At 56.5% G+C, this 18254-nt stretch overlaps 2 protein-coding genes across 2 annotated transcripts; one reads left to right on the top strand and one right to left on the bottom strand.

The window, feature by feature from the left end:
• The first annotated feature begins 236 nt into the window (after positions 1-236).
• On the top strand, positions 237-4516 carry LOC108091312 (probable ATP-dependent RNA helicase kurz). The gene is made up of 5 exons (XM_017190436.1): positions 237-405; positions 473-664; positions 726-3739; positions 3799-4001; positions 4062-4516. Exons 1-5 carry the CDS (start codon positions 331-333, stop codon positions 4151-4153), a joined length of 3576 nt encoding a protein of 1191 aa, XP_017045925.1. The 5' UTR covers positions 237-330; the 3' UTR covers positions 4154-4516.
• Positions 4413-17951, bottom strand: LOC108091311 (protein pecanex). The gene is made up of 10 exons (XM_017190434.2): positions 17307-17951; positions 16932-17241; positions 15924-16877; positions 12746-15865; positions 11214-12686; positions 10905-11065; positions 10444-10843; positions 10042-10388; positions 7434-9980; positions 4413-7133 (listed from the first exon to the last, which is right to left on the bottom strand). Exons 1-10 carry the CDS (start codon positions 17457-17459, stop codon positions 5916-5918), a joined length of 10683 nt encoding a protein of 3560 aa, XP_017045923.1. The 5' UTR covers positions 17460-17951; the 3' UTR covers positions 4413-5915.
• Between the last annotated feature and the right edge of the window lie 303 nt (positions 17952-18254).

Genomic DNA, 18254 nt, shown 5'->3' with positions numbered 1-18254 from the left:
CCCGAAAACGATAGTTGCCCGCAGGTGCCATCGATAATTTATAAGTTAAAGTTGGAATATGTTATTAAAATAAATTGTGCTATTTCACCAATATTTGTTTAAAAAATTGCAAGCTGATCTGCTCTAGTAACCAGATTTTCTACGATAGTTAATAATATAGTGAATCAAAATTATAAATCAATGGCATTGCATATTTAGTGAAGTATCGCCCATGCTGTTATCGACAAGGTGTCTATCGGCTGCTGCACGTGTGACTTGATTTGAACCAAATGTTTGTTGTTTAAAACTTGATAATATTATTACTTTGTTAATACTATTAATAAAGTAAAAATGGGCAAGAAAGTTCACAATGCCAAGGCGCGGCAGAATCCGCAGACTCTAATTGACAACTCGGCGGTAAAGAAGGTACGGATATTACAATTTAATTGCCTATCTATGAGATACGAACTCACCTTTTGCCGTTTCCAATTAGATTCACATCGATGTGGAGGCAGTGGCTGGTGGAAGTCAGACGGGGTACGATGAGGCTAACGCCTTGGTCCTTCCTTCTGAGAAGCGGGCCACCAAAATCAAAGTGGATAAGGTGCAGCACACGAAGATTCTCACTAAGAAGCAGCGCAAGCATCTGCAGGCCATTGTGGACAAGAAAAAGAAAAAGGAGGGCGTACGTTTCTTTCGGAGATTGCAAATGATTCCATGTTTTACCCAAATTTTGTATATTTTAGCGCGCTCAACTTTTAGACAATTTGGCCGCCGTTCAAATCCCTGAGGCGGAGTTACAGCAATACACATCCATCAGCCAAGTGCAAACGGTGGGCCTAAAGCGTTTACCCACTCTCGACGAGTATCTGGCCAAAAAGAAGGAGCGTCAAGTTCAAGTTCTGGCAGAAAAGAGTTCTGGCTCAGGTCCCCGTGTGAATGCCATCAAAGGTTCCAAACGCAAGTTGCTCGCGGAAGAGGAAGACGAACTGGAGGCCAAGCGCAAGAATCCGAATGTGGTCAGCTTGGAGGAAGACGATGACGGGGACGATGACGAGGACTCCTCGGATGACGAGCCACCAATTCAACCCGCTCCCGCTGCCATACCTGCACCAATTACTGTTGCTCAACCCAAAGTCGAAGTGGAACAGCCCAAGCAAAAGCAAAAGCCGCAGCCCACTCCACCCGCGTGCATTCATCAAACCGTCTACGTACCTGTGCACCGCTCACCGGAGGTCCAAGAGTCCCGTCTCCGCCTGCCGATCCTCGCTGAGGAGCAGCAGGTCATGGAAACAATCAACGAGAATCCCATTGTGATCGTGGCCGGTGAAACTGGCTCCGGAAAGACCACCCAGTTGCCGCAGTTCCTCTACGAGGCGGGCTACGCCCAACACAAAATGATCGGTGTGACGGAGCCGCGTCGAGTGGCTGCAATTGCCATGTCCAAGCGCGTGGCTCACGAGATGAATCTGCCGGAGAGCGAAGTGTCCTACCTTATTCGGTTTGAGGGAAACGTGACCCCGGCCACGCGCATCAAATTCATGACCGATGGTGTGCTGCTCAAGGAGATCGAAACCGACTTCCTGCTCAGCAAGTACTCGGTGATCATCCTGGACGAAGCTCACGAACGAAGCGTCTACACAGATATATTGGTGGGCCTGCTCTCGAGGATTGTCCCCTTGCGACACAAACGTGGCCAACCGCTGAAGTTGATTATTATGTCCGCCACATTGCGGGTAACCGATTTTACAGAGAATACACGTTTATTTAAGGTTCCACCACCATTGCTCAAAGTAGAGGCGCGTCAGTTTCCGGTTACCATTCATTTCCAGAAGCGCACGCCCGACGACTACGTGGCGGAGGCCTATCGCAAGACGCTGAAGATCCACAACCAGCTGCCAGAGGGTGGCATCTTGATATTTGTCACCGGCCAGCAAGAAGTCAATCAACTGGTTCGCAAGCTGCGACGCATGTTTCCATATCGCCCGCCAGCCAAGGAGTCGGCGGAGACGGTTAAGGAGGTGCAGGCTGAGAAGGAGGAAACAAAGCAGGATGAAACAGAAACCACGCAGGATCCCAAGGAGCTGGAGTTCGACATGAAGCGTGTGATCCGCAACATCCGCAAGTCCAAAAAGAAGTTCCTGGCCCAGATCGCTCTGCCCAAAATCAATCTGGACGACTACAAACTGCCAGGCGATGACACCGAAGCCGACATGCACGAGCAGCAGGATGGGGACGAGGGCTTGGATGACGAGGAGGAGCAAGAAGACGACGAGGAAATGGGCCTGGAAGGCGAGTCGGATATGGCCTCTGGCCAAAGACAACCCCTCTGGGTCCTGCCCCTCTACTCGCTGCTCTCCTCGGAGAAGCAGAACCGCATCTTTCAACCTGTTCCCGAAGGCTGTCGCCTGTGCGTGGTCAGCACCAATGTGGCCGAAACCTCGCTCACCATTCCGCACATCAAATACGTGGTAGACTGCGGTCGCCAGAAGACCCGGCTCTACGACAAACTGACCGGTGTGAGCGCCTTTGTGGTGACCTACACGTCCAAGGCTTCGGCGGATCAGCGAGCTGGACGAGCGGGTCGCATCAGTGCCGGCCATTGCTATCGCCTCTACTCTAGTGCCGTGTACAATGACTGCTTCGAGGACTTCTCGCAGCCGGACATCCAGAAGAAGCCCGTCGAGGATCTGATGCTGCAGATGCGCTGCATGGGCATCGATCGCGTGGTGCACTTCCCCTTTCCCTCACCGCCGGATCAGGTGCAGCTGCAGGCCGCCGAGCATCGCCTGACCGTACTGGGTGCCCTCGAGGCCAGCGCCAACAAGTCGGAGAAAACTGACTTACCCCCGGCCGTCACACGTTTGGGCCACGTGATCTCCCGGTTTCCGGTGGCCCCGCGTTTTGGCAAGATGCTGGCCCTGTCCCACCAGCAAAACCTGCTGCCCTACACAGTCTGCCTGGTGGCCGCTCTCTCCGTCCAGGAAGTGCTCATCGAGACGGGGGTGCAGAGGGACGAGGATGTGGCGCCCGGGGCGAATCGATTCCATCGGAAACGCCAGAGCTGGGCGGCCAGTGGCAACTACCAGCTGCTCGGCGATCCCATGGTCTTGCTGCGCGCCGTGGGAGCAGCGGAATACGCCGGGTCACAGGGCCGCTTGCCGGAGTTTTGTGCCACGAATGGGTTGCGACAGAAGGCGGTGAGCGAGGTGCGCAAGCTGCGCGTCCAGCTGACCAACGAGATCAATCTGAATGTGAGCGATGTGGAGCTGGGCGTGGATCCCGAACTGAAGCCACCCACGGACGCCCAGGCGCGGTTTCTGCGGCAAATTCTATTGGCCGGCATGGGCGACCGGGTGGCCAGGAAGGTGCCGCTCGCCGACATTGCCGACAAGGAGGAACGGAGACGGCTTAAGTACGCCTATCACTGCGCCGACATGGAGGAGCCGGCTTTCCTGCACGTGTCCTCGGTGTTGCGCCAAAAGGCACCCGAGTGGGTCATCTACCAGGAGGCGTACGAGCTGCAGAACGGTGACTCCACGAAGATGTTCATCCGCGGCATCACTGCCATCGAACCGGAGTGGCTGCTTCTGTATGCTCCCTTGCTTTGCAACATCCGTGAAGTGCGCGAAGATCCCGCGCCCAGGTTTGATAAGGCTTCTGGGAAGATATATTGCCACGTGGATGCCACGTTCGGCAAGTCGGGATGGGAGCTGCCGCTCGGCGAGGTTGAAATGCCGCTCAGCGAGAAGGCCTGCTGGTGAGTCTCCAGAAGATCCGACTTCGATTCAAGTGGTTAATACCTTTTTGGATTTGCAGTTACTTTGGCATGTTCCTGCTGGAGGGACAAGTATGCTCCAAGCTGGCTGATTTTCGCGGCAAACTGAAGTCCACGCCCGCCTCCGTAATTAAGAGCTGGTCCAGCATGAACGACAAGGTGCTGCGCTTCAAGCGAGCTCTCATCACCAAGCAGATCCACAGTCGCCAGGCACTGCTCGACCAGTGGACACGCGATCCGCACTGTGAGTACATATCACTGTCTTCCAAAGATTCCATAATAACTTATCCTTCCGTCTTGCTAGTCCTTTTGGAGGAGTACCAGAACTTGCTCTACGACGTGGCCCTCAGCGAATTGAGTCCCTTGTGGCCACCAGTTGATAAGGATAAGAAGTAACCAGAACTCCAAACAAACAAATCTAGTGAAACAGCGGGGTCAACTCTTTTTTGTATAACAAGTTTCATTTATTATTTATTTAATTGATATATATTTATATAATTCTTTATGTATAATATAAATATGAAATTTGTTTTAAATGGAACTAAAAAATGGAGTGGATTGAGGGGGAATAAAAATGTTTTTGTTAACAGCTAAGTTTCGATAAATGTTTAATACAATCCATATATGTACATAGAAATAATCAATATTCATTGTATTTTGTATTTGTTTAGTTTGTTTGTTGTCTGTTGGTTTTCTCTCTTGGTTATTCATCGTAAGTTTAATACAATCCATCTGCTGTTGGTGAGAAATTAGCATTACACTTGCACTTGTATTTATGAGAGATTTGGCTAATTGGGCATGTGGCTATATAGTGGGTAGTACTTATATGCCTTGGTTATATACGCATCGAACGGAACGGAACGATCGGATTCGGATTGGCCGACAAAAACTGTAGCTGTAGCTTTGTTCGGTTAGCTTCGCTCTTCCCTATTTGTTTATATTTTGTTTATGTACATGTAAATCGCTAGTTGGGATCGGGATTAGGACTCCGTTTTGCTGCAGCTCCTCCTCCTTCCCAGACAGACAGTTGCTGTGGCTGGGACTCCTCGAATCTCATCTCATCCATACATACGTCTACAAATGTGTGTGTAGAAAAAATCAGTCTAATATATTAAGGCAACGTGAGAGCTTTACATGTCGTCATTCCACTTGATCCTCCTCGTCCTCATCCTCATCCTCATCCTTGTCCTTATCCTTATCCTCATCCTCATCATCCTCTTAATTATCTAGGAATTGTATGTAATATCTTAGTTTTGTAACTTGAATCCTGTCCGAAGTTCTCTTATCGCTTAGGCTAATTTAATGCGGGTTTATTTTGTATCCTTTGTGTACTCTTCAACAATCAATTTTGGTATGTTTTGTGTCTATCTGTCTGTATGTGTGTGTGTGTTTGTGTTTGTGTGGGGCTCATTAACATTAACTTTAAACTAATTTCCGTTAAATATACATTTATAAATTCTTTAGGTTTGCTTAATATTTCTGCATTGGCTAGCAAGAGGAGAAAGAACAAAATAGGTAATGTTTGAGAAGCATTTGGTTTTCCGTTTTCCGTTTTCGTATTATACAATTCGCAAGTTACAACAATTAGTTAGATATTTATCTTATGATCTCCCATCCCAGAATCTTTATCTTTATCTCGATTTGCGCTCTTTTTTCCTATATATTGAGTATGATCTATAACTTTCCATTAATACTAAAAATTGAATTCTTTTTCATCTTTTTTTGTTTGTTTTGTTTTTTGTTTTTTTGTTTTTGTTTGTTTGTCTGAATTATTGTAGTTTTCTCCTAATTCCTATGCATACACTAAACGCAGTCGTTTTAAAAACTTTACTTTGATTTCTTGGAAGTGTTTTCATTTGTTGTTTGTTACACGTTTGTTTCTGGCCAGGATCGGTGTTCGGATTGTGGCACCACCCAGGCAAATGGACACACAGTGCGGAAGCCCGGAGCAGGATCGTCGTCGTCTGTAGAATCGTTCTCTATCCTCTATCCCTGCTCTTTGCTGATATGTATTACAAGATTGTGTCCGTGTCCATTTCCATTTTCCATGTCGAACTGGGTACTGGGTGTTGCATCCACGCCTTTGTCGGTGTTTGCTTGGCAAACAAATGCAAATCTATGTGAAGGTAGGTCTGTCCCTCAGGTAGATCCTCCCTATTTAAACCGTTGTTCCCGTCTCGCTTTCGTCGTTTCCATCGCTGAGGGGCTCCTCCTCGGTGGCCTGTTCGGGTGTGTCCACTGCTGGCTTCTCTTCGTCCGCCCCGACTGCCTCCTCTTCCTCTTCCCGGCTGTGCAAGGGGGAGCTGGGCGAGTTGGCACTGGTACTGGCACTTCCACTTCCACTTGCACTTGCACTCGCACTCGGACTCTCACTGGCACTTTCACTGGATGTGCAGCTGGCCTGGACTGGATGAACGGGACTGGGCGGCGGTGTTGGCGGAGCTGGTTGGTTCTCGGGCTCGGAAACGGTAACCTCCTCCAACGGCGACTGCTCCTCGGCGTCTTCCAGGGCGTCTTCGTCATCCTGCCCCGCCTCCCTTTCCTTTTCCTTTTTCGAGTCCGATTCCGATACCGATTCCAATTCCCATTTGTCTTGCATTTCTTTGAGCCTATCTTCATCTTCGTTGGCAGTGACTTTGGCTGTATCTTTGGCCTCCTTCTCCATCTCCTTCTCCTCCTCCTCCACCTGCACTTCCTCGGCGGGAGGATCGGTCTGCTGCTGTTGCTGCACTGCGTCGTCCAGCTTCTGGAGCAACTCCGGCGACAGCTCGCCGATATCGTAGAACCTGCGCTTGTTATTGTCCGATATGATCTCCTTCCACATGCTCACCAGCCTGGTGAAGTTCGTCAGGTCGCCGGGATCGTCGCGTGGCAAGGGTATGGAGCGCGTGGAGGACGTGTCCTCGTCCTCGGAGCTGCTGCTGCTCACCGCTCGAATCTTGGCCTTGTACGACTTGGAAGTTCCACTGCCCGTTGCTGTTGTCGTCGTCGTCGAGGATCCAACGTCGCCGCCGCCGCCGATAATCGGAGTGAGGCCCGCCAGCTTGAGCTGCATGTTGTACTCGTGGAACTCGCGCTGGATGGAACTGCGACGCGAGTTGGCCATGTCCTCGGTGCTGCCCATGATCTGGTTGTACTCCCGCAGACCCAACTCCTCCACGGGCACGTAGTGGTCACCGATCTCCACGAGGTACACGTAGCGATTGACGTGCGAGCGGAAGCGCACATCCTTGTGGTTGGGCGTCCAGCAGTGCACCACATGGCCGACCATTCCGGCACTCGGCTCCCAGTCCTTCCAGGACAAGCGGCCACCGTTGTTGCGCATCCGTTCGCTGGGCCACACGACGGCATCGATGATGTCCAGGCAGTCGTAGATCTGCTCGGGATTCATGATTATTAGCCTGGTTACTGGTTACTGGTTACTTGATGTTACCCTTGCAGTGTGCGGTGTCTACTTTGGTTCAAATTGAATTTCAAGCAAATTTCTTTTTTCTACACAAAGACAAACAATCTGCTTTCCCACTGAACTTTTCACGCGAACTTACAGGCAATTTAACGAATATTTAAATATTAAATTTAAAAACAATTTAGTGATATAACTGCAAGGGTTCTTGAAAATTCGGCTTGCCGAATTCGTATTTTTCCCCGTGATTTTGAATTTCATATCTCCACTTACCCCCGAGTCATCAACTATGATCACTTTCTTGAAGATCTCGATGCGCGGCTTTCGGATGACGCCACCTCCGCCTGCACCTCCGCCTCCGCCTCCGATTGCTGCTCCTGTGCCCGATCCCGCGGGCTTTCCTCCTTCCGCCGTCGATGCACTCATTCCCGCCGTTTCGACGGAGGTCAGGCAAATGGGTCCCTTGGTCTTGCGGGGATACTCTCCGGGCGTGGTGATGATGTTGCCCAGCCCGACGCCCATGCCAAGACCCAAGCTGCCCGATGAGGAAGACAGCTTGGTGCTGCGCGGACTGGGTTCGTGCTCCACTTGGGTCTGCGGCGTGGCCAGGTGATCCTTTCCCGACTCTCCGCCCGCTCCACCGCCACCGCCACCGCTGGCAATGGGCAACGTGGCCCTGCGCTCGTGATCTCGGCCCCGACTGCTGCCGATCTGCTGGTGCAGTTGGCTTCGACTGCGCACTCCGCCACTGCTGGTGGCCCGACTGGCCCCTGCTCCTCCTCCGCTTCCTCCTCCGCCTCCGACAGCAGCGCCCGGGATTTCCTGATCCCGCTCTCTGTTCAGCAGTCCGGCGATCAACGTCGTCGAGGTGGGTTTCACGGGCATCACGGCCAGGCCGCCGCGCACCACCGCCAGGCTGTCGCTCACGTAGCTGCCGCCCAGGTTGCCGGGAATGGCTCCGCCCGGAACGTTTCCCGGCCGCACGCTGTAGTAACTGTTCACGGTGAGCGTGTTGTAGAGCGGGGCCGAGATGAAGACGGGCGCCAGGTCACCGGATTCGCCGCCGGTGCTGCTTGCCGTGCCGGGTGCCGTCACACCCAGACCAGATCCCGCCGAGGCGCCCACTCCCGTGGCCGTGGACACGGCTCCGACGACGCTGCCACCGCTGCCGAAGTTGCAGGCGCCCAGCTGCACGGGTCCCGAGCCCGGATGCGGTTCCAGGGCCGATCCCGAGCTGCAGCCCTGGCGGCAGCGCTCCCGGATGCGATGCCACCAGCCGAGCACCGTGTGCCGTATGGTGTCCAGCGTGATGGCGCCGCCAATCACCTCGCACAGCTGGGCATTCGTGTCCGCATAGGAGGTGGTCAGCGGAGACACGTAGATGGGGTAGCCAATCGGCTGATCGCAGCTGGAGTTGATGATGTTGCGCAGCGCCTGCTTGGCGTTCTGGATGCTCCCGCGCTCCGGATTCCGATTGCGCAGGTAGATCAGCTCCTGCTGCTGCCCCGCCCACAGACCGCGGACGCATTCGCGGTTCAGCTTGATCACCCGGAAGCTGAGGCAGCGCTTCGTCAGCCGGATGATGCGGTACTCATCCGAGCCGTCCTCCATCACGTGGCGCAGGGCCAGCAGATTCGGAGCTCCGCGCAGCACTGCACTGCGCCACACTGGATCGGCCTCGTGCGAGATGACCAGCTCGTTGGAGCAGTTATCGATCGCCTCGTACAGCGAATGCGGATCGAGGAACTCGTCCGGATTGGTGATGTGATCCTGCTGCAGCTTGAGCGCCATCTTGACCGCCGGCGCCACCACCGAGTGCAGCAGCTCCATGTCGGCGAAGACCCATTCGTCGCGCGGCGAGGTGATCCGGAAGTCGCCCTTGAACAGGGCGTGCAGGCCGTGCAGGAAGAACTCCACGCCGGTCAGCGAACTGTGCGAGGCGGTGGCCAGCGATCGCCGGGCCAGGAGGCCCAGCGCCAGGCAGAGGGAGACCAGCGGGGCGTCCTTGCCCACGCTGGCCAACTTGAGCCGCAGTGCCGGCTTCTCCTGGCTCTCCTTTCGGCCGGTGGCAGCCCCCACGCCCGCTCCAGTGCCGGCTCCCGGCGCTCCCGTCGCCGTGCTGCTCTTGGCCAGCTTTACGAACACGTTCTGATCCATGTAGGTGACATAGCCACCCAAGCCGGGCGCGCTTTCCGACGTTTGCCGCGATATGTTCGCAAAACTGTGCGAGCTGCTCAGCTGCGGATCTCCGCCAATGGTTCCCGGTCCTCCTCCTCCGGTGCCCCCAGTGGCGCCTCCGACTCCGGCGCCTCCTGCTCCCACGGCTGCGCCGCTGTCCTGAGCACCACCTCCGCTCTTCTGCGGGCGGCGCAGCTGCTGCTGCGACTGTGACTTGGACTGGCCGGAAGTCGGACCAGCTGAGCCACCGTGCGAAGAGAGATTCGGCGTGCTCTTCGAATCATTGTGGGCCGGCGTAACCGGCGGCTGCGGTGGAGCAGCTGCTGCTGAAGCCGTCGCGGGTGCGGAGGATGCGCCTCCTTGAGCCGCCGATGGTTGGCTGGGTGGTGCTGCTGATCCCATGGTGGCGGCATCCCGGCGCATGTCCACACAGTAGTTAATCCACTTGAGGTACACGTAGCAGAAACTGGAGCGCGTGATGCCCACGGCTCGGAAGTCAAAGTCCTCGTCCAGGTTGAAGTTGAAAATGGGATCCAAGTCGACGAACTGGCGGCCCAGCGTGTGCTGCAGTGCGTCCTGGATGGGACCGGAGGCCAGCCACTGTTCCAGCTTGGGGTTCTTCACCACATAGTAGATGATGCTCTGATGGAATAGCATTTGAATTAGCTTTCGATATTGAGGGATGATCGAAAAGAGAACTCACCTTTATGTAGTAGGTGATGAGCACTTTGCGGTACTCAAACACCTGGAGCGTGGCGCTGGCCAGGTTGTCCGAAATGGAGTATCCCTCGATGACATACTGGGCGGCCACGACCTGCCAGGCCAGCCAGCGGGTGGAGAACATGGCGTTGGCACTGAGCAGACGGGGCAGATGGCCCGGATCGCAGCAGCAGCAGCCGTCGTTGTCCTCCACATCCTCGGTGATGGCCTCCACCTCGCGCTGCTGGCAGTAGGTGCCGCGGAACTCGAGTCCGCGCATCTGGAACGTGCACAGTCCGTTGCCCAGCTCAATGATGTGCACCAAGCAGTTGAGATCATCGGAGGCAAGAACTGCAGCAAGTATCAGTGTTAAATCCAGAAAGATCATCAAGTTAAGTCAGCTTACCGAAGCAATCTCCCTGGTTGACGTTGCCCCAGCGACCCATCAGGAGATCCCCGCACAGCGAGTGCTGCAGAGAGCGGGTCAGGTGCTCGTAGAATATGCTGTTCAGGTTGTTGTCATCTGCACCCAAGTCCCTTTCCAGCTGCGAACTCAGCCGCGTGTTCGAGTGATCGATGCGCCGCGTGTTGTAGTCCCGTTCCCAGAATTTGATGGGACGCACGTACGAGGTGAGGAAGATGGCGCTGCCCAGGAAGGGATTCAGCGGGGTCGAGAGTATGGCGGAGATGCCCGCCTGCAGGAACAGCATCGCCGAGTGGGGCACGCTGAATGGCTGGGCGAAGGCGTGGAAGGCGGAGCCCCAAGTTATTTGCCAGGGCGCAATGTACGTCACAATGAATTGCAGCTGATCCAGAAGATGTTTTAGTTATTTTAGGATTGCAGGTTTTGGGATTGTATGTTCTCACCTTCAGCAGGAAGTCACAGCACTTGCGAAAGGCCAGCGACACGAAGAAGTAGTCAATGATGAAGGTCTCTGTGGCCATGGCAAAGTCGATTCGGAACAGCAAGACCGTAAAAATGATTATCAGGTACTGGTTGGTTGGATCGGAGTATGCGTTCCTCACAACTGGTAAATCAAAGGGGAAGATTTGAGTTAGAATGGAAAGTTTAAACCTCAAATAAACGTATTAATAAATAAATAAGCTAGCATGAAAGTGAGGGAGAGGGAGATATACAAATGGGAATCAATCTTTAAGTAGTACGGGATGACTCACACTTCAGGGCGCAGATGGCCACGATGAGGGTGCCCCAGGGCAGGCCGAACTTGGTCACGATCAGCTGCGAGTCCGCCGTCAGCGAGGAGATGGCCAGCAGGGGGAAGAGCACGTTCCGCTCCAGGACACTCAGGTAGATGTAGAGCTTCTCGAACCACATGATCTTCGGGGCGTTGAGCACCTCGAACTGGCCGAACTCCCGCTGCCGCAGCAAGGGACGGGCGAAGCACAGCCACGGCATGTGCTTCCTCATCTGCGGCACGATGTAGTGCAGCAGGAGGCCGAGGACGCCGATGAACGAGTACAGCACCACATTGAGGTCCGGCTGCAGGGCCGTGAAGACGGTGCTGCAGTGCAGCCCCAGCACACTGACCGCCAGCAGGGTCATCACCACCAGGTCGTTCTTCAGCCGCGTGGTCACCGTGGCCTGCAGTTTGCGCGGCAGCGGATCGGGCAGATCGTTGCCCGTGGAACTCCCGTTGGCGTTCCCGTTTCCGCCGCCTCCGCCGCTGCTGTTTTCACTGGCCTCGGTGGTGCCAGTTCCCGTTCCCATTCCCGTTGCCAGATTTCCCGGGTTATGTTTGTGTTCGTCGGCGGGCGCTTCTCCTTCGACATCGGGATCTGCCTCCAGGCAAGCGGGCGTGGCGTCCATGGTGGCAGTGCCTGCTCCAGCCGTCAGTGTGGACATGTCCGCTGGATTTGTGGCCGATGAGCTGGAGATCTTGTCCTCCGAGTCCTCAGCTTTGGCCGCCTGGTCATAGGCTTCGGCCAACTCGTGCTTGCTCGTTTCCTCGCTGGGCAGCAGATCACCCGCCTGATCCTCGCACTCCACTGGTTCCGTGGACGGCACTCCGCCACTCTCTGCCGCCGCTTCTCCCACTCCGATGGAGGTGCACGAACTGGAGGCCGTGATGGCCCTCTTGCTGCTGCTGATGGTCTTGGCCAGCGTTTGCTGGCTGCTGCCCAGCGAGGAGGTCTTCGACTTGCTGTGCTTCTGCTGCAGCGGCAGGACCTGCTCGGACTCCAGTTGATCTTCGGCCTGCTCCCGTTCCCTTTCCTGCTGCTCCTCGCCGGCGGCCAGCTGCTTCTCCAGCGTACTCAGCTCGATGTGCTCCTGCTCGGCCGCCTTTAAGTCCGTCTGCGTGCGCTGCTTCGGCGTGCTGGTGGCCAACTGGAGAGCAGTACTGTTGCCAGCTCCCGTTCCGGTTCCTGCAGCACCCACCGGCTGAACGTGGCTGAGGTCCTCGTCCTCGTCGTCGCGATACGTGCTCACGATGCACGTCTTGATGAGGCGCCACAGGTGGCTGAAGTCGCTGGCACAGCGGGACAGGTGGTAGCCGAGGGGCACCAGCATGGCGCAGAAGATCGAGAACAGGATGTACTGCGTGCCGCGGTGCTCGTCCAGAGCTCCGTAGAGGGGTCCGTAGAGCAGCATTACGGCCAGCACCGATCGCACCACGCACAGAAAGGAGCCTGCGATTAAATGATTGTAAATGAGGGTAAAGGAAATGGCATTGGCAGGGGAGACTCACCCAGCAGACTGCTGGCAGCATTGCCGCCAAAGACGTGCATGTCGATCTGCTCCAGCAGGTACATAAGGAACGTGTTGATCTGCGGACACAGCCCCACCGAGAAGATGATGGGGAAGCACAGCAGCAGGATGTACAGCGCGTTCAGCAGGAGGGCCACCACATCGGCGGGCGCATAACGCATCCCAAAGAAGACCACCGGATCCGGCGGTCGTTCCCCGTAGTCCGTGTCCAACCGCTTGAGCAGCAGCAGCATGCCTCCACCGAGGCAGAAGTATATGGCCCGTGAGTAGGCCACCGTCTTGTTGAATCCGTGGACCGGCGACGCCGCATCCGGCTGGACGCTCTTCACCAGCGAGTACTGAGCGCCGGCGATCACCGCACAGAAGAGCAGGGCGCACAGGTCCTTGTAGTGGTCGTGCTGCAGGATCGCCGCGCCCAGGCAGGCCACCATGGTGCACAGCAGACTGGCCAGGAGCACGTGCATCCAGTGCAGGTCCCGATCGAACAGCGCCAGCAGCTCCAGCCGGTCCATGGCGATCTTGAACTCGTGCTCCTGCCCGCACCACTTGAACCGGTACTTGTAGAAGCTCTTCGGCGCCGCCGGCTTCTCCGCGGCCGAGAGCAGGCACGCCGGCCGCCAGTAGTCGCAGTAGGGCGCGAAGTGACCGTCCACGTTCAGCATGGTCTGGCTCATCTGGCTGATTTGGCTGATCTGGCTGATCTGGTTGCTGGGATGGTTGGCCAGCCCGAGGGCGCTCAGAACGCCACCGCCGCCGCCACTCGAAGCACCACCGCCGCCGATGCCCGAGGCCGAAACGGACGCCGCCTCACTGGCATTGGCCGCCACCGCGGCTGCCGCGTCGCGCAGCTGCTGCAGTGCGTCCAGTTGGCTGCGCGCCACTTGCCGCTCATTGCGAATGACATTGATCAGTCCCTGCACGGAGAAGGGGGCGCTGGTAGGAAGCCGCGGGCCCGAGCTGCCACGCATCAGCATGTCCACCTGTTGTCGGTACATCTGCTGGATCTGCTGGGTGGTCAACGTGCTGGGTCCTCGCACTCCGGAATTGGCCTCCGCCGCCGCCGTCAGCTGTTCGCACATCAACTTGGTGTCCAGGCGCAGCTTGTCCCGGGCCAGAGCGCGCTCGATGTTCGTCATGTGCTCCACACTGGAGCCGGAGGTGGGATGGGCACCCTGGAGCGCCTGGATGGCGTCCTGGTAGAACTGGAAGTGGGCACTCGACATGTTCGGCGGCACGAGGCTGCTGTTCGCCGGAATGGGCGTGCCCTCCGGCGAGAAGCCACTGATCGGCCGCCCGCGTTCGTCCACCAGCCCGCCGTGCATCAGCCAGAGCATCTTGTGGATGTCCGCCGTCAAGCTGTCCGTCAGGCTGATGCTGTGCGTCGAGTTCGAGGAGGAGGAGTTGCGCGACGCCAGCTTCGACTGCTTCACCAAGGAGAACTCGTTGCCTTGAACCTCGCTCACATCCGCCGGGGAGCCGCCTCGCCTTCTCCTCCGGAGTTCGTCCACTTCGCGGTACTTCACCACCTTCGGAATGGCTCCCAGGCTCTTGGCGGCCATCTTCGAGGTGCAGGGCTGCTCCTCGTCCAGCGGGCAACGCTGCGATTGCTGTTGATGCTGCTGGTGCTGATGCTGATGCTGGTGCTGCTGCTGTTCCGATTCCATGCCCGCCAACAGTTGGTCCTTGGAGCTGGCACTCACCTGCTCGCAATCGCTGGACGGGCAGCCCGAGTCCGCTTCACTGCGAATGGGAACGGGTGCCACGGCGGCGGGGATTACTGCCCCAGATTGGTGTGATAGCTCCTGGCGGAGTTGCTTGTCCGCTTGGATTTCGCGCAGCGTTGCCTGCTGGCGATTCCGATCGCTGAGCAGCGGGGAACGGGAGCCCGTGTTGTTGTCCTCCGTCTCCTCGTCATCGTCATCGTTGCCGCCACTCACGCCGACGGCCACGGCGCCTCCCGAGGGTCCAGTGCCCTCCACCGGAGCTCCTCCTTTGTGGTGCTGATGGTGTTGATGGTGGTGCTGCATGTGCGAGTGGTGGTGCAGATCGTGGGTTTTCAGCACGTCGTCCAGCTGATTGTGCGTCTGCTGGAGCTCGCTCAGGATGTGCTCCAGGTTGTCGTCGAAGTCTTTGAACACATCTTCCGCTGCGGCGACGTCGTCCGCCAGGAATCCGCCCACATCCGACTCGGCGCTGTAGTGCGTTTGGCTGCAGCCCAGCGCACGCGTTCTCCGCCTCACCGGGACATCGTCCACTTCGTCATCATCATCGGCATTGCCCTGGCCAATTCCCAGGCAATGGTCTTCGTGCTCCTCGTGGGCCCCCTTCTCGTCCGAGTGCTCCACTATGGGATAGACGGGTGGCTCAATCAGGGCCGTTGTGGAGCCACAGGCGCTGGAGCTGCCGAAGAAGAGGCTACTGCAGGTGCTGCCGGCACCAGGCGCTCCTCCGCCTCCGGTGGACTGATTTGCGTCCCCATAACCCTGGGTGGGGTACAAATTCAGGTGCTGGTTGCGCACCAGACTCTTGCTGGGCGGCGGCAGAGGGTTTCGCATCTGTTGCTGCCCCGAAATCGCCTCCACGCTATTGGGATGCGGGCTGAGATTGGACACCGAGGCCTGCGGGCAGAGCACCTCCAAGGCGGCGCTCTTGATGCGCCTCACTCCGCCAGCTGTTCCACTGCCTGTCGCTGATCCACCAGCGTCTCCACCGGCGATCCTGCCCACGCCGCCTCCGCCGCCGCCGCTGCCCGCCAAAGAGGATTTGTTGCCCTGACCCGAGCCGTGCTTGTAACTAGTGGCATTGGAATGTCTGCGTCTCTTCATCGCGGCAGCGGAGCCACCGCCTCCACCCGCCGCTCCACTTCCGCTCGATCCCGAGCCACCCGCTCCCGGCTGGGCGCCTCCCGCCAGCTGGAGTGCAGACATTGTGCTGGTGGGATCCTTCCGGATGATCGCTCCGCCCAGATGATGATGCAAGTGGTGGTGGTGGTGGTGATGGTGGTGATGCTGGGCACGGAACGTCGGCTGGTGCGGCTGCTCGATGCCCAGATCTGATTTGGTGTAGCTATCGTCCTCCAGGTACACATCCGGATAGGGATCTGCAATGGCAAGTTATGAAGATACCACAAAAACCCAAAACCTGTGAGAAAAACTCACCCAATATCCAGGACTGCAGTGCGCGGCTGCAAGCGTCCGCCACCCCGCCGCTGCCCGCATTCCTGGCCAGTCCCAGTTCCATGTCCTCCACGTCGTTGGCTCCCCCGCTGCCTCCGCCGCCACCGATCACCGCCAGCGTTCCGATGCTGCTGGCAGCACTGTGATGCGGCAGCTGCAGAATCGGCTGGAAGAGACCCACGCGGTTCTGGTGCTTCAGCCTCTCGTCGTGCGTCTCGGAACTTCTGTGGCGCTGCAGACGCGAAGAGCGTCCTGGATTCGCTGCGGCATTTGAGGCGGGGGCAATGACCACGACGGCGGACGAGGAGGAGGCGGCATCTCCACCGCCCAATCCCGCCGACGGGGTGCTGGCTATGAAGTGCTGGCGCGGATTGGCCTGGCCGCGCGCCTTATTCGTCGGCTGGGAGTGCAGGAAGGATGGTGCCGCTGTGGCTATTGTGTCTGATTGGTTGCGCATCAACTTGTGCTCGCCGCTGGAGCTCGCCGCCGCTGCCGCCGTGTCCAGGCTACTTTGGCGCTCCAAACGCCGTCGATGTCGACGGCTAAAGACCTCGGAACACTTGCGCGACAAGTGTCCCGTTCGGACGTGCTGAACAGGTGCCGTCCCCGCTCCCGCCGAGCCGAGAACACCCACTGCCACGCCGGATCTGCTGTCGCCGCCACTGCTGCCGCCATCGGCACTGCCCGCACTGCTGCCGGGCGCCTCCACAACCTCCGGATAGACGGTGAGGTACTTGTTGAACAAATCCGCCTGGGCGGCGGCACTGGTGGAGGAATTGCCGCCGGGTCCCGTACTGCGAATGGATTTACTGACGCTCGCGGAACCGGCCAGCGATTGTTGATCCTGCTGGCTGCCACCGGACAGCATGGAGGGGGCGTAGAACATCAGCTCGATGGATTCGGAGCTGTTCTTACGGTGCACATCGACCTTGAGATCTGTCGACGGAAGTATTAAGTACGAGAAAAGCTACGTTTGCAGCTGCAACTCACCAATGATACTGTTCACATTGTCGATGGACATGATGCTGTTCTCTTCGCTGGCCTCGTTAATGGCCTGCTCGACGGAGATGCGCGATCCGCCAGGCCGGATGACCTTCATCTCGATTCCGCCCTCGTCATCGTGCCGCGGCTCCGTCTCTTTGGTGACCTTGAAAAACTGCCCCTTGAGGTTCACCTCGGACATTGTCTGGGCCCGATCGTACAGCCGGTGCAGTGCAAGATTGGCCAGCTTCACCATCAAGATGGTCAAGCTGGTTATCACACAGTACAGGCACCATGTCAACCAGGTGCTCGGAAAGTACTGAAAGAAGCAAATACGTAGAAGATTAGAGCACAGAGGCTCCAAACGGGAGGACAGCTACTCACCAGGTAGGCCACAAAGGGCGAGCAGAGCAGGTAAAGCCAAAGATAAAGGTGCACCACATTGCAGAAGACACCCTGGTGCGGATCGTAGAAATAACCGCCGGTCAGCGAGGCCCACACGCCTTGGCGCAATATCTCCAAGGTCTGCGAACCCATGGTGGCCTATACTGCATCGCTCAGCCGCCGGTTGGATGAGGATCCACGCTTCTGCTGCTCCAGCTTCCGGATTACTCACAGGAGGAGCTCGTGCCGCCCTTCGCCTCTTTCCCGTTTTCGCTGCTTCGTTTGTTTGTTTGCTGATTAAACCTTAGGGGCGGGGGGCGTGGTCTGCGGGTGGGGCCTTGACGGGACGTGGGACAGGGCGGGGCGGGGTAAGTTGCAAAGGGGGAAACGAACGGATGGTTGGATGAAAAAAGCAGAATCTCTGCTTTTTCTTTCGGGAGGGGAAAGCTGTGGTGGGGCAGCAAGCAGGAGGCACTGGAAAACTGCGGATCCGCTGGAAACACTGTGACTCCGGACTGGCAACGCGCAGTAGTTGGTTTCCCGGTGATGTTTCAATGCTGCTGCAAACGATTCAATCAAATATCGCTCGCAGTCCTGCTGTAAAATTTTTTTTTGTAATTTTTCTTTTGTTTAGAGCTGGGTTAACCACTCACGATAGTGTCAATATATCGAAACGTTGCATGGAAAATATCGAAAACTACGCGCCTATCGATGTTTTCCGCAGCTCTTTATTAAATCAGTGCTGTGAAACGTAGCGTTCAACTATCGATTTTCCATTGGACCCAAATAATCGGCGCTCAATTTAAAAATAGTTTACTTAAAATAAGAAAAACGTCGTACTGACCAAGTGGCAGTCGATATTTAGCAGCATTGTTTAATATGGATTGCAATCCAAGATGTTGTACAACAACAATGCACAAATGTCCCATAAAGGGCGACCAAGAAAAA

The sequence above is a fragment of the Drosophila ficusphila genome, unplaced genomic scaffold (assembly GCF_018152265.1).
Source record: "Drosophila ficusphila isolate 14025-0441.05 unplaced genomic scaffold, ASM1815226v1 contig_198, whole genome shotgun sequence".
In the NCBI taxonomy this organism is placed as follows: domain Eukaryota; kingdom Metazoa; phylum Arthropoda; class Insecta; order Diptera; family Drosophilidae; genus Drosophila; species Drosophila ficusphila.
The sequence above is the reverse complement of the archived record's forward strand: the minus strand, read 5'-3'. Positions and strand labels throughout refer to the sequence as shown.